Source organism: Helianthus annuus, chromosome 3, assembly GCF_002127325.2.
Source record: "Helianthus annuus cultivar XRQ/B chromosome 3, HanXRQr2.0-SUNRISE, whole genome shotgun sequence".
Taxonomy (NCBI): Eukaryota; Viridiplantae; Streptophyta; class Magnoliopsida; order Asterales; family Asteraceae; genus Helianthus; species Helianthus annuus.
Genome location: NC_035435.2, coordinates 141,943,206 through 141,959,260, shown reverse-complemented (window position 1 = coordinate 141,959,260; position 16,055 = coordinate 141,943,206). Strand labels below are relative to the sequence as shown.

At 39.3% G+C, this 16,055-nt stretch overlaps 1 protein-coding gene across 1 annotated transcript; it reads left to right on the top strand.

The window, feature by feature from the left end:
* Positions 1-800: 800 nt before the first annotated feature.
* Positions 801-4,706, top strand: LOC110901174. Its single transcript, XM_022148019.1, has 4 exons — positions 801-2,650; positions 2,855-3,758; positions 4,462-4,527; positions 4,629-4,706. Exons 1-4 carry the CDS (start codon positions 801-803, stop codon positions 4,704-4,706), a joined length of 2,898 nt encoding a protein of 965 aa, XP_022003711.1.
* The last annotated feature ends 11,349 nt before the right edge of the window (positions 4,707-16,055 follow it).

Genomic DNA, 16,055 nt, shown 5'->3' with positions numbered 1-16,055 from the left:
GTGCATCCTTATCTGGGTGTGGTGTCACAGTTGGTATCAGAGCCAAAGGTTTTAGCGAATTAGGTATTTGGTATGGATACCTAGCCTTCAACCTAAGAGGACACGCCCGCTTATGTGATTTTTAGTATGCTCTGGCTGACCTTGAAATACGAATAATAGATAAATCCGGGTATGAACTTACTAAGGATATAGAGTCATTAGAAACTACCCATAGTAATAATTACAACCTATAAATCCTCATTTTGTTACCACTTTGTACACACTGCCCTTAACAATAATTACTCGTAAATCTTGTCTTCTTACTCGTTAGGAGAAAATAATAGTAATAATAATAATAATAATAATAAAATCTAAAAGATAAAATGAAAAACGTATATGTTGTATACATGAAGTGCATATATATAATGATACTTGTGTATTATTTGAGTAAGTAATATTTCTTCTCAATCAAGTATCATAGAGTAAAAAAAAATGAAGGCGGCCAATAGCGTAGTTCATTGTTAATATAAATAGATGCCAACCTCCTTCATACAAATCATACACAACCTTCTCTCGCACATAAAGCACATGAGCAGGTTAGTAGTATGTTTAGTTAAACATTAATTCTTTTAAGTTTCAATATTAAAAATCTTTACTATGATTAATTAATTTATAAATTTAATTATAGTAAAATGTTCATAGTAGAGTTATATTTTCAACATGTTACATTTGAAAAATATTGTATTATGTGAATTAATTATTCTAAGTGCTCATTAATAAATAGAATATTGAAGTAGTATTTTTCATGAAAAATATAGAAAATGTCGGCAGAACCTTCGGTTAACAACAATCGTCAACCTAACCCATCAGTTAATCCTGCTCGTCATAGCGAACATGTAAACTTAGGAGATGACATGATCGATCGGATTGCCGTCCGAGTTGCGCAAATCCTTGCCAACGCACAGGGACGCGAACGTCAGAATACAGAACGATCAGGGCAATCTGAGGGAAGCACTGCACCTACACCTACACCAACTCCACGAGAAGAACCTCGCCCAGAAAAGAAGGTAGATGATACGAAAGTATCTAAAGCTATAGAAACAGAAATCTCTAAAGAGTGTAATTACAAGACTTTCATTTCATGTAATCCTCCTTCATTCGACGGGAAGAAAGGTACTATTGAGGCACATGAATGGCTAAGTGAGGTAGAAGCCATTCTAGACGTCAGTGATTGCCATGAAAGAAATAAAGTTAGGTTTGCTGTTCATTTGTTTAAATCTGAAGCCTTATTTTGGTGGAGGATACAAAAGCAAAATAGAAGTGATGATTTGGCACATTGCCTGAGTTGGAAGGAGTTTTCAGAACTGTTTACAAATTACTTCTGTCCACCAAGCGAAACTGACAGAATAGAAAAGGAATTTTTGCATCTTGAACTCGGGAATAAGACATACGGGGAATATGTCACCAAATTCAATGAAATGTCTCGAATAGTGTCTTACTTGGTGAACCCTGAAGAAAATCGTATTCGAAGATTCCTGTGGGGACTCCCCACAGAATATCGCACGTTTATCAAGTCTACCAAACCAACTACATATCATGATGCGGTAGAGGCTGGGGCAACTATCGCCACTGAGATCCAACAAAAGAAAACCCCAGAAACTATCCCGAAAAGGAAATGGGAAAACTACCAAGAACAAAAGAAACCCAATTACAGAGATTTCAAGAGGCAACGAGGACCCCCACCTAGGTGCCCAACTTGTGGAAAAGGACATTCTGGTCCATGTAACCAGTTAGTTTGTAGAAACTGTAAGAAACCTGGACACAACTATCGTGATTGTAGAGAGCCATGTAAGTGTTTTAAATGTGGAGAGACGGGCCACTATAGTGATAGCTGTCCTAAGAGGAATGAGGAACCTAATAAAGCAAGAGGGAGAGCTTTTGTTCTGAATACTGAAGAGGCTCGTAGGAACCCTGATGTCATAACAGGTACATTTCTCCTTAACAACTTTTATGCTAAAATACTATTTGATACTGGTGCTGATAGAAGTTTTATATCTGAGCACTTTAGAGTTTTGATTAATCAGACTCTTTGTAAGCTAGATAAGCCATTTATAGTAGAACTAGCAGATGGGAGGGAAGAAGAAATTGTGAGTGTGGTAAAGGATTGTACCATCCAGATTAGTAAGACCCCAATATCCATAGACTTACTACCACTGAAACTTGGAGAATTCGACGTAGTAATAGGAATGGATTGGTTATCTAGTCACCAAGCTCAAATATTGTGTGATAAGAAGCAAATTCAAATTAAGGACCCAAAAGGGGGAACTGTAACAATTGATGGGGAAAGAACTAGTAAACCCATAAGTTTTATTTCCATGATAAAAGTATCCAAGTGTATTCAAAAGGGTCATTTAGCTTACCTAGTATATGCACTAGAGGCAAAGGAAGAAAAGAAACTAGAAGAGGTAGCAGTAGTGGTTGAATTCCCTGAAGTATTCCCTGACGATCTTCCCGGGTTACCACCTGACAGACAAATTGAGTTTAGAATCGACTTGATCCCAGGAGCAACCCCTATTGTCAAAGCCCCGTACCGCCTTGCCCCGACTGAAATGAAAGAGTTGAGAAACCAACTCCAGGAGTTACTGGACAAAGGATTCATACGTCCTAGCACGTCACCATGGGGAGCGCCGATTCTCTTTGTCAAGAAGAAAGATGGCTCAATGAGGATGTGTATTGATTATAGAGACCTGAATAAGATCACTATAAAGAATCGATACCCACTCCCAAGAATCGATGATCTTTTTGATCAATTACAAGGCGCAAGCTACTTCTCGAAGATAGACCTAAGATCTGGGTATCATCAATTAAAGGTTAGAGAAGAAGATATACCCAAGACTGCCTTTAGGACAAGGTATGGTCACTACGAGTTCCTAGTGATGCCTTTCGGCCTCACTAATGCACCAGCTGCCTACATGGACCTTATGAACCAAGTCTGCAAACCATACTTGGATCAATTTGTAATCGTCTTCATAGATGATATCCTAATCTACTCTAAGAGTAGAGAAACACACGAGGGTCATCTCCGTGCCATTCTTAAGTTACTAAAAGAAGAAAAACTTTATGCCAAGTTCAGTAAGTGTGAATTCTGGACTAGGGAAGTCCAATTTTTAGGGCATGTTGTTAATGAAAAAGGCATACAAGTGGACCCTACAAAGATTGAAGTAGTTAAGAATTGGGAGGCACCAAGAAATCCCACAGAAATTCGACGTTTCCTAGGGCTAGCAAGGTATTATAGAAGGTTCATTCAAGATTTCTCTAAGATAGCGATGCCTCTAACGACACTGACTCAGAAAAATACCCCATTTATCTGGGGCAGCCAACAAGAAGAAGCTTTTAATCTTTTGAAAACAAAGTTATCCAGTGCCCCAGTACTTGCATTACCCGAGGGTACCGAAGATTTTGTAGTATATTGTGATGCTTCTCATTATGGACTAGGGTGTGTGTTGATGCAAAGAGGCAAAGTTATCGCCTATGCATCTCGACAGTTAAAGATACATGAAAGAAATTACACCACCCATGATCTAGAACTCGGAGCAGTAGTATTTGCCCTCAAGATATGGAGGCATTACTTATATGGAACTAAGTGTGTGATCTACACTGATCACCAAAGCCTAAAGTATATATTTGAGCAAAAGATGTTGAACATGAGACAGAGGAGATGGATGGAGTTGTTGAATGACTATGATTGTGAAATTTGTTACCATCCAGGAAAAGCTAATGTAGTAGCAGATGCCCTTAGTCGGAAGGACAAAGTTAAACCTTTAAGAATACGTGCATCTAGAATTGAAGTGAAAATAGGTTTACTAGAATGAATTAAGGATGCACAGACACATGCCCTGAAAGTTGAGCAGATTAACAAAGAAAGGATGGTGGGAAAACAAGAACTACTTGTTAAAGGAGAAGATGGAATACTAAGACTCCACAATAGGATTTGGATACCTATTGTGGGAGGACTCAGGGATATGGTGATGGAAGAAGCACATAGATCAAAGTATACAATGCATCCTGGCAGTACGAAGATGTACAAGAATATTCGAGATGAATATTGGTGGCCAGGGATGAAGCAATCAATCAATGAATATGTGGAAAAATGCATGACGTGTTCACAGGTCAAAACAAAACATCAGAAGCCTGCAGGATGTTTAATCCAACCCGAGATCCCTGAATGGAAATGGGAGATGATAACCATGGATTTCATTACTAAACTTCCACGAACTAAGAATGGTCACGATACTATTTGGGTTATAGTAGATCGTTTAACTAAGTCTGCTCATTTCTTGCCAATACGAGAAGATTATAAAATGGATAAATTAGCAAGAATTTATATCAAAGAAATTGTCACCCGTCATGGAGTACCTATCTCCATTATATCAGATAGAGATAGCCGTTTTACGTCCAGATTTTTGGCAAAGCTTCCAAAAGGAATTGGGAACAAAAGTAAATTTAAGTACGACTTATCACCCACAGACAGATGGCCAAAGTGAAAGAACCATACAAACACTAGAAGACATGCTTAGGGCATGTGTGATAGACTTTGGAGGAAACTGGGATAAGCATTTACCTCTAATAGAGTTTGCATACAATAACAGTTATCACGCAAGCATCAAGGCGGCTCCGTTCGAAGCACTATATGGAAGGAAGTGTCGTACCCCAGTTTGTTGGACTGAGATTGGTAGAAATCCATTAGCTGGACCCGAAATTATTGAAGAAACTACCAATAAAATCATACAAATCCGAGAAAGAATGAAGACTGCTAGAGATAGACAGAAAAGTTATGCCGACAGACGAAGAAGACCCTTAGAATTTCAAGTTGGCGACAAGGTATTACTTAAGGTCTCGCCTTGGAAAGGTATCATTCATTTCAGGAAGAAAGGAAAACTAAGTCCGCGCTATATTGGACCATTTGAGATAATCGAAAGAGTTGGTCCTGTAGCATATAGGTTAAAATTGCCAAAAGAATTATAAGGAATTCATGACACGTTTTACGTGTCAAATTTAAGAAAGTGTCTAGCGGACGAGTCACTTAAGATACCCTGGCAGGAGATCCAGATCAATGACAAGTTGAACTTCACAGAGCGCCCCATTCAGATCATAGATCAACGCATAAAGAAATTAAGAAACAGGGAGTTTCCTCTAGTACGAGTCAAATGGGATGCAAGGAGAGGACCTGAAGAGACATGGGAAAAAGAAGACGAGATGAAACAAAAATATCCACATCTCTTTGCTTAAATTTCGCGGACGAAATTTCTATAAGGTGGGGAGAGTTGTAACATCCTGTTTTGTGAACCAATAAAATTATATTTAAAATTTATAATTTATATATTGTTGAACGACTAAGTAACGAGTAAAATGGTTAGTTGAAATATTTAGTTGAAATATGAGACATCTGTACAAGCCCTGGCTATTATAAGAGACCGTTTAATATTAATAATTAAATATATTATTTTATTAACCTTACTCCGTTTTTAATGAAACTTAGGTTAAAACGTAGATAAAAATATGCTCGTTCTAATGACATATTCGTCGTTTTATAAAACGTCATATTTTAAAAGTTATACAAGAAAAACGAGTGAAGCAGCTGAATTAATATAACTAAGCTAGCTAGCTAGCACGTCAAGCTAGCTAGCAAGCACGTCAATGTCCCACATCGCCCAGAAGGGAATTGAGGTGCCTGCTTGCTTCACATATATATAGGAGTTAAATGGTAGGATTTTAGATACACCAAAATTTTAACGGGAACGCTCTAGTATTGAGAATCCCGCGTATACGATACCCCGTTGGGTATTGTTAGTAGTCGTTTTTGGAGCACGAGTAGGAGCAGGAGTAGGGAAACTCTACATCAACGTGCCGTAGATAGTCTTGAGGTATACTCTCGTTTAAGTTTATGTTTTAGTTATTTATTATTTATTTTTAGTAGTTAATATTAGTTTTATTATTAGTAATAATATATTAGTGGTAGTAGTGTTAGTATTATTTTTAGGTACTAGGGTTATTGTCAGGGGCGGGTATTGGGTAGCCTAGCCTTAGTTAGGCATGGACTGATCAACCATGCTTAAACAAGGTAGGGTTGACCAATATCCAACCATGATAATGACTAGTTAGGTGTACCATTACCTAACTTAGGATTATGTAAATTGTGTCAGGACCTTGAGATAGTACCTGATCATACTAGCAATTGTATCAACGGTTAGCTACTAGCAAGATGTGAGTTTTATGAATGCTTTTCAAATGTGAACATGCTTGTCCTAAACTGTAATAATATGGCATGACTGTTGTACGCATGTATATAACCTGAGCATGACATACACATGATATTTGTGGTCCCTTATACGTGCCGCTACGGCGGGATTTGTCGGTACTACACCTGTGGTGTAGTGGGCATTAACTGTATGGTTATGTAAGTTACGTGGTAACGTTGGGTTATGATAACATGGGCGGGTACAAGTCATGATTAAATAATGTGAATTGTAAATTGTGTATATTCATAAACTCACCAGTGTAATATCTGACGTCTTTTAAGCATGTGTCACAGGAAATGATGGTTAGTCTTGGGCGAGTTGTTTATCTCGGATAGGCGTGACTAGTGAAATAAAGTATCTCAAACTTTCTTATCTGGTGTAAATTTTGCGTGATCAGCTAATAGTAGTTTGACCAAACTTTGTACCTTTAAGTTTCCAACTTTTGTACATTACCGTTTGTATCAATAACATAAGTGTTTACTGGTAAGTTGGTATCAATTGTGTATGGTGCATCCTTATCTGGGTGTGGTGTCACACCAACGTACCGCGCAGTTGGAACGTAGCTCAACTAAGGAAATGTTATCTGTAATGCCTTGCTCCTAACAGCAAGAGCAGACCTTTATTGGAAGCAAATGTAATCCACCCATGACGGTGTCATTTCCGTTTCATTTGGAAATTAATAAAAGTTACTTATTTTTGGTTTTAGTCATTGTTTAGCAATAAAAATTACCATCGCATTATAACTGCACATAACGGTATCACAAAAAGCACCCTTAAACACGAAATATTTTCATACACAAAAGTCATGGGGTCAAAATATACAGCGCTGATAGCGGGTATCTTAGTAATAGATATGCTAACCACTACAAAAGGATAGGCATTCTTAAAACATGCACATGACCTATCTTAAACAAACCAAGTACTTGTCCCTGTTGTTAAAAACCAACACATGGGAACCAAAAAGACATGTTTTACCAACTACTGGTGGAAATCGGTCGCCATCACCTCTGCAGGGGTATGCAGTACCGCACCACCATCAACAAACTTAGGAGGATCAACGGCCAAGCCACCGAATGATTCTCCAACCACTAACGGAGCCACCATTCCCAGATCATCCACCGGGATTCTTTTTGGAACAACCACCGCGACGACGCTCATACGTCAAACGGCAACGTTGGACATGATCAACGGGGATAAGCTCTGTCAAAACATCAGCCGACAGAGACATCACACCAGAATCCACTGGTTGAGGATCTACATAAACAACGCTTTTGCAGGCTCGATTCGCCCGGGTTGCAGTGGCATTAGCAAGTGGCCTTCTCTTCCGAAGCATTGATTTCGTTACAGGATTCTGCAACTGAACCAAGCCGTCAGCAGCATCCAAAACCCGGAAGATATCGGAAAGTCTCTGTCTATACCTTTTTCGATCCATCCTGTCCAACTACCAAATCAGGAAAAGGAGGGCCAATTTATAGAAGGGAAAAAAGCCAAACAGTTTTGGCAGTGATGACGTTAGAGGCATTAATGGAAAATAATCATTACACGTCACATAGCTACATTTCAGAAAAACGTCGGTGTCAGAAATCATGACATTAGCATTAAAATGCCTGTCAAATCACACAGATATTTTCACCAAACCCAAGTAAAACAGTGTCATTAACAAAAATTGAAAGGAAGTACAGTACATGCCAAGCAAAATAAACAGATTTTTTATTCCTCCTCAGACTCCTCCGCGGGGTCCAGTAGCAAGCGCAGTGATTCTATACCATCTTCGTGCACCTTACCCATCAAGTCCTCATAAGAAGACAACGGCTCAGTGTATGCTGCTTCGAGGGCGTTCGACATGTCACCTTGAAATTTACCCTTTGCTGCGTGAAAGTCAGGAGTTATTCTGTCCAGCTGTTGGCACTCCATGTAACCCTTATAAACGCCATCATGATGACCAGACTGGCACGCGGCGGCGGATAGGCGATCTATCAGGGCCGTAAAGGGGGGCGATTGACGGAGATACTGGAACGCCCCCACCAAGCCATTACATATTAACCAATTCCTATCGCCCCGTAGAGCCGCTAGCTGGCTGGTCAGGTCGTCTACCTCAGTATTAGATTGTGCTAAGGCATTTTCCACCTCCTTCAGTCGGGCAGCAGAGGATGTGGCGAGCGTGTTGTTCTCGGAAACAAGAGAATCGCAATGGCCTTGAAGTTCTTTAAGTTTCCCCTCTCGCTCCTCCAGCTCCGCTTGTAGTAATCGTAATTTGGCATAGGAGGCCTCTACCTCAGCAGTCAATCCCTGGTACCGCTCTTGCACCTGAGACACAAAATAGGTGTCAACTTGGAACTTTTCCAACTGAGTAGATAGTTTGGATCTCACCTTTTGAGCTTCAGCTACAGCCTTACGCTCCAATTCTTCCTGCACACTCTTAGCCTGAGCCAGGACCCGGTCTTTCTCCGCTATATCGCGGGCCCACGTTATTCGTTCCTCAGCAAGGTGGGCGGTCACTCTCTTCAAATCATCCTCGGCTTTGTTCTTCTCCGACAAAAACCTAGCCTCCCTTAACCCGGCGGCCTGAAGTTGACTCTCCAAGCGGTATTTGTCATCTTTCAGCTCTTGGATAGTAGACCGCGCCTGGTGGAGCTGGGTGTTATCATGCATCCACCTGCGCCGGATCTCTGCCAACCTCCGTGGTTGGCTCACGGAATCCGCTATAGTGGAATTCATAAGATTTTCGTTGTTCAAACCTTCAACATATGCCGCCTCGGCTGGGGGGTAAGCCCGCTCAACCCAGTGTTGAATCACTGGAGGAAAAATTAGCCTAGAAGACTCGGCGATTTTCCACTGGGGTTGGTAGTGTTCATCCCGGGCATTGGGATCCCAGCTGACAGTGGGCAAAAACAAGTCATCAATCAGACGGGCACCGTCATCAGCAATACCACTACTTGACCCACCAGCATCACTAGCAGAAGCACCCCCGACACTGGTAGCCTCCTGCGCCATGGATACGGCGGGTGCCTCCTTATCAGCAGCAGAAAAAATACTCAGGGGTAAGTCAAACATGGACGGATCAATGCTAGAAGTCTGTGGAGTAGAAACGGGATCGGCTGTAACAACCACAGAGGCGGTCGGTGTCGGCAGCGGCATGGTACAGCTAATGACAGCGTGTAACACCCTAGTTACTATTTAACGGTTTTATGTGTAAATACCAACAATTAAATGAGTAATTAACACTACACATACTATAAAAATACGAGTTTATTAAAACTTTTACAAATCATAAGTTATTCAACATAAGTGATCGAATTTGTCGTTTAAAATTTACGACGAGGCAATGTGCGGAAGCATGTATCTTTATCGTGTTCGGTTCTTCGATGAGCTTGATCGTCTTCTGGCATCCAAAATGTATCTACATTTCATAATCATGAAATGCTTTAGTCATACGGGAATTAAATCGTATCTAAACAAGTCCGGTAAACAATAATGGAAAGAAAAATCCCAACGTGAATCTCTTGATCTCAAAAGACTAAATTTTGAGCTGGCCTCCACCGTAACTTACGGTGGTACCGTAAGTTACGGTGGCCACTGAATGTCAAATCCCCCCACCGTAAGTCAGTGGGCAACCACCGTATCAATATCATCCCCACCGTAACTTTCGGTGGAACCGTAACTTACGGTGGTCCCTGCATTCATCCTTTCTATTTTGCCGTTTATTGACACGAAAACTTTCGTATCTTTCAATCCGCTCGTCCGTTTGACCTACCGTTTCCTCCTATGTGTTTGTAATTTGATCCCCCATCATATGGAGTTAAAATCCAACACCCGGATTAACAAAATTTAAGACTTTTAAGTCTTCGGCTTATTACCCTTTTTACCAAATTTTGACCCGTTCGTGATTTCATCTAACAAACTTGTTTGTGGCCCTTGTTTCTTTTGTAAACATATTATTATGATTATTTCCTATTGCACAAGGTTCAAATCACGGTTATTACACATTTTTAACCCGTTTCGCTAATACTTCTATTTTGACCCGTTAAGGGTATTTAAGCACTTTCGAGCCTAAAATCGCTTTCAATTGCTTTTAGCATTCCATCACCACATTACTTATCCTATAATCTCCCACCACAACGGTACTTATGGTGGGTTTAATGTGGTGATCCATATATTCCAAATTTTACCCTTCAAATCATTATTTTACGGCAAAGACTCTTTATAGAGTCATTGAACCAATATTTTACATCTTTCGCTTTTCATACATATTCAAAGTATTTATTTCATCCTATCACTTATTTCCAAACAACCTTTATGGTGCGTTTGCTCAATTTCGCTTACAAGGGCGTTTTAGTCAATTTTAGTCCTTCTTTTATGACGAAGGACCTTTAGTACATGTTTGACCCAAAAATCCAACTTTTTAACTATAGTCTTGTTTAGAAACTATTATGTTTCTAAAACGTTATAATCGTAACTAAGTTTATTCGGTTTACCTAAAAGATAACCAAATATCTATGTTTTAACCTTGTCTAACTCTTATAGAACTCCAAATTCTACATGATGAGTTGTATCATTATACATACCTGACTCGGATCAATATATTGACCTGTTTCAATACCTTTCCTTAGTGACTGCTAAGTGATAGCGATGTAAGCATCCATGTGCTATTTATTTCCTAAAATCATACAACTTGACAACCCATTAGTCGATATTGTCAAAGGGTGATAATTTCACCTTTTGACCCGTTTGGTCTAAATGACTAATTACCATTGTCAAATTACTATTTTGCCCTTAATGGTTATTATAACTTAACTTATATGATAACCATTAAAAGTACATATTTCATTTGTCATAATATGATCAAAGTACCGATTTAACTCATTTTTAGCCATCACTATGTTTTCTTATCATATTTGATTATCTTGTTCCGTACGACTACACGCCGGAACACTATATCTCAATTAGGTATTTGTCTTTTAGGTAATTAATACGACAAAAGAATATTCTAAAATATATGACTAGTGTAAGATATACTTACCTCGCATCCGAATACGCTTTTTCTTCTCGTGCTTGATTTGTTTGACCGCTTCTTTCCCAAGCCTCCACCTAGCTCATTAGGCGACAAACTATCATCATTCACAAGGTGGTTAGATTAGTCATTTCAATTCACGACTATTCCACCTTACGTATTTTCTATGTCGAATCTACTATTAGACTTTGTCATTGGTTAGTTTGACTTCTAAAAGTCAACTACCTTTAATCATACAATGGGCACAATTAAGTTAAATCAACATTAAGATTAGAACCCGTCTTAACCCATACTTCATGTAATTAGTCAAACAAGGCAATACGCGTTTCATTCGTAATTTCATCATATAAACATTCACTTAGGCATTTCAACGAACACCTTGTGGGCATATTCTATAAAAATCAACAATCAATTTTCATAACTAGTTATTTGCCCAAGTTTTAACATCATTCATAAGTTCTTATGTCTAGCATGCATATCAATACCTAGACTTACTTCATGGAAATCGAATTACACCAAATTGATGATCATAAATCTAGTGTTCATCATCTTCCCACAAAACCCATTTAGCACTTACATAACTAGTTAACCGAAACACTAATTTATGGTGCTAAATTAACGAATTTACATCTAGGGCTCGTTCCTAGACTTGTGCTCATATCAATTGTACTACAACACCCATTATTCATGCCAGAATTTCATTCATGAATGTTAATCATAATTTTGAAGTATCATCAAATAGCAAAATTCAACATACCTTTCGATCCCCACACTTAGGTGATTACGAATTTGTGTTCATGCATTGATTTAAGGCTGAAATCGACCTTCAATTTGATGATTCTTGGCACTTTAGGGTTTTGCTCCCCTTTCCTTTCCTCTGGTCGACCCACGCACACACACACACACACACTAAGTGTGTGTGTTGTGTTTTATTTATTTGTTTTTATTAAAACTAGTTTGCCCAATTGACAACTTTGGTCCCTTGTGTTTTATCTTTCATAAAAAGGGTTATTACCCATGTTTTCTTCATTGTTTTAAGACACCTTTTTAACTAGGTTAATATTCCTAGCTACTTGGTGAATTCAGGAAAGTTATGATTAAGTTCATTTTAAGTCCCGTTAACTCGGGCCTTTTATAAACTTTATTTATCCATATGCCTTTATTTAACTTTTTATTAAATATTAGGTTTATTTACTTAAAAATCCTAATACTCACCGGGTGGATTTCACCACTAACGTTACTTTACCCGTCTTTTAGTATTAACGAGGTTTGATTACCAAACCCGTTTTCGGGGTGTTACAAATCTACCCCCTTAAAGAGGTTTCGTCCTCGAAACCTTTTCTTACATAATTCATTGAGTTTAACTCTATGCATTTGATCTCGATAATCAATTGAGCATTGTTCATATTTTATCCAATTGTTAGTACTACCAGAAAGTATGATAATATCTTTTTGGTTAATAATCATCTACGTATCATATACGGCATAATGTAATTTGAAATAACGTAATCTCGTTATTTACACTAGTTTATTTAACTTAGAAATATTCATCGCTCGGCTCTAATGTGATTATACTTCACATTACACTTCTTAACCGTGATCCTGTCACGTCATGTTTAACTTATATCAACCTTTCATTTTTGAAAATATCACTTTTCGAATATATCGTCTTGCGCCTATCAGTGTCAAGACTTGTATCCTTCATGTTTACTATTTGAATTCCTACCAGATTTATATTTGTAAAAACGTTATTTCTTACTAAAACCGAAGTTTTAGTTTAGGATTTCCTCTTTATCTTTTGTCAATTATCCGTACCAGGATATTGACAGTCCGTAATTTATTCTTTTACAGTCTTAGTTTTATGTGGGAATTCTCTACTGGTTCCCTCGCTCGTCTAAGTAACCCGTAGATTCTTTCACTTAGCCTCGTAGGCTATTTCCTTAAGCTTTCACCTCTTTAAGGCAAGTCCCTTATGATCCCTTTGCTTCAATTCATGACCCGTGGGTCATTTTGGCCCTGTAGACCGTTACACTAATTAATATCCCGTAGATTATGATGATCCCGTAGATCATCTTTTATTCGAGTCTTTATTCAAATGTGTATACGTTTATATGCGCATATGGCGTTAAGGCACCCCTTTTTATGTTTAGAATTATTCACCTTTACTTTTTGGATTTCGTTTGACTTTGACCGTAGTCTAAGGCTACATTGTTTTCCTTCGAATTATCTTTCCGACTTCTTGACTTCTAACGTCAATTACACGTCGGTTTTCCCTACACTTACCGTTACTCGGTTCTTTACGTCCCATAATCCGGGTGGGCCTCTTTTCCAAAGCAGGAACACCGGCACTTGGGACAGAGGGCAGGGGGAAATATACGCAGCAGGGTCCGCTGGTACCGTGGGTAACACAAATTGCTCCAGTTGCATCCCCAACACGCCCAATTCCCCTTCATCCAGAATGCGGTCCGCGGCCCTCAGTGCAAGGTGACGCGGAGGGTCAACAAAATCAAACATACTCCATTCCCTGTAAAGTATAGATATATTATTTCTAAGTCGGCAACATAAATAACAAAAGATAAATAAGTATACCTGCATCATCCCTATGAAAAGAAGGGTACTGCCCGATGTCGCGCCACAACAAACTCATACCCGCCATCACCAGGGCCCCTTCTGGGATTACTGTACACTCGAAAGGCCGTCCACACAATTTGGTATATAGAGTGTTCGAAATATATGCATCCTCAGAGGGACCATCGTCTTTAACTTTGTCTTTTGGCCCCTTTTCTCTCCAGTGCATCTCGCCGGGAATCACAGAGGCGTCGATGTAGAAAAATTTCTTTTTCCAATCCTTGTCTTTAGAACTAGTAGGAATATCCCTCAGACAAGAGACATCGGTATCCCTCCAGTCGAAGGTGAAAAAAGGAGACTTCCACACAAGCACAAAGAAAGCCCTAAACACAATAAGTTCCGGAATGTGGCCTAGGGCTACACAAGCAAACTCAAACTGACGAAGTTTCACTAATCCCAGTGGATGTAATTGAGAAATGTGAATACGGTAGTAATCGAGTACCGTTTTCAAAAACTTGGTAATGGGTAGTCGAAAGTTGCAAAATCTGAAGAAATCACTAAACAATGTGATTTTACCCTCTTTCAGCGGAAATGTTGTATCCGTTTTGGACGGTAACACGGGATTCCACTCAGCTTTTATGCCATAATCTTGCACAAGATTGTGATAAGACACGGCACCCCATTTACAGAACAAGGCATCAGTATTAGCGGGGACGGAGGAAGAAGGTTCACTGGTTTTAGAGGACATTTTCGGTGTAATACGAAGGTGCTAGATCAAGATACGAGGAGATGGACTTTGGATCTCACAACTAGAGGCACTATTTATAAGGGTAGTTTTTAAAATTCAAAAAGACGAACGGACGTGTATACGTGTCAGAACAGGGTATATACAGCTGTCACCCAAATGATGATTTAACTGTCACCTCATGTCTTATCGTCGCCATTTTCCCATCACATATAACTTTTCTTTTTTCTTAGTCCGATCTCATGAACTTCATTTCATAACTTCGGACTGGGGGGACATGACGAGGTATGACCCGAATCGGCTAATCCGACCTGGTCAATACCTACTATTTTATTATAAACAAATAATCATAAAAGGTTATTCTAGAATATTCCACCTTTGCGTGGAAGCTGGCACAACCAAATCTCCAACTTTTCGGGAAGATCATGCAAATCCCTAACTTATCGGGGCCCATCGTAAGTTAGGGAAAACCCTAATAGGAAACTATAAATAGAGGTAAACATCCAAGGTATGATTCATCTAATCTCTCACCATCTCTCCTTATACATACATACTCTCCTTTACTCCCAAAACCGAGACTTATTCTCACGCCGGAGGGTGGTTACAGGAATAACCCCATTCCTGTAACGAGTCCTAACGGTGTTTCTGTTTTGCAGCCAATTATTCGGGTCACTGATCATTGAAGTCCTAGCCAAATACTACCGTTTAGGTCAGTGTTTCTTCAGATATCCTTAAGCAGAAACTAAGCAATGCGCCTATGTTAACATTATCTGATGGAATAGAAGAATTTGTGGTATACTGTGATGCATCACACACCGGGATGGGGTGTGTGCTTATGCAGAAAGGCAAGGTTATTGCCTATGCTTCACGTCAGTTAAAGGTGCATGAAAAGAATTACACCACCCATGACTTAGAATTGGGAGCCGTTGTATTCGCACTGAAGCTATGGAGGCACTATTTATATGGCATCAAATGTGTGATCTATTCTGACCACAAGAGCCTCCAGCATCTATTTAACCAAAAGGATTTGAACATGAGGCAGCGACGATGGATGGAGACTTTGAATGATTATGATTGTGAGATAAGATACCATCCTGGCAAGGCGAATGTAGTCGCCGATGCCTTGAGTCGAAAGGAAAGGGTGAAGCCTATAAGAATCAATGCCAAGAGCATTGAGATAAAGAATAGTTTGAATGAAAGGCTGTTAGCTGCACAAAAGGAAGCTGTACTGGAAGCTAACTATCCTAATGAAAAGCTAGGAGTAACTGAAGAACAGTTATCCTATGGAAAGTACGGAATTCTAAGATTAAATGGACGAATACGGGTTACAGTTTATGGAGGACTACGAGATGTTATCCTCCAGGAAGCCCACAGTTCCAAATACTCCGTTCATCCTGGAGCTAACAAGATGTACCAGGATTTGAAGGCAAAATTTTGGTGGATAGGCTTGAAG

Bases quoted from the DNA above. Each gene is read 5' to 3' on its own strand.
- LOC110901174 (XM_022148019.1), top strand. From the start codon at position 801: ATGTCGGCAGAACCTTCGGTTAACAACAATCGTCAACCTAACCCATCA. The intron at 3,759-4,461 runs GTAGTAGCAGAT...AGCTTCCAAAAG, and splicing joins ACCATCCAGGAAAAGCTAAT to GAATTGGGAACAAAAGTAAA. The intron at 4,528-4,628 runs ACCATACAAACA...ATACAATAACAG, and splicing joins CAGATGGCCAAAGTGAAAGA to TTATCACGCAAGCATCAAGG.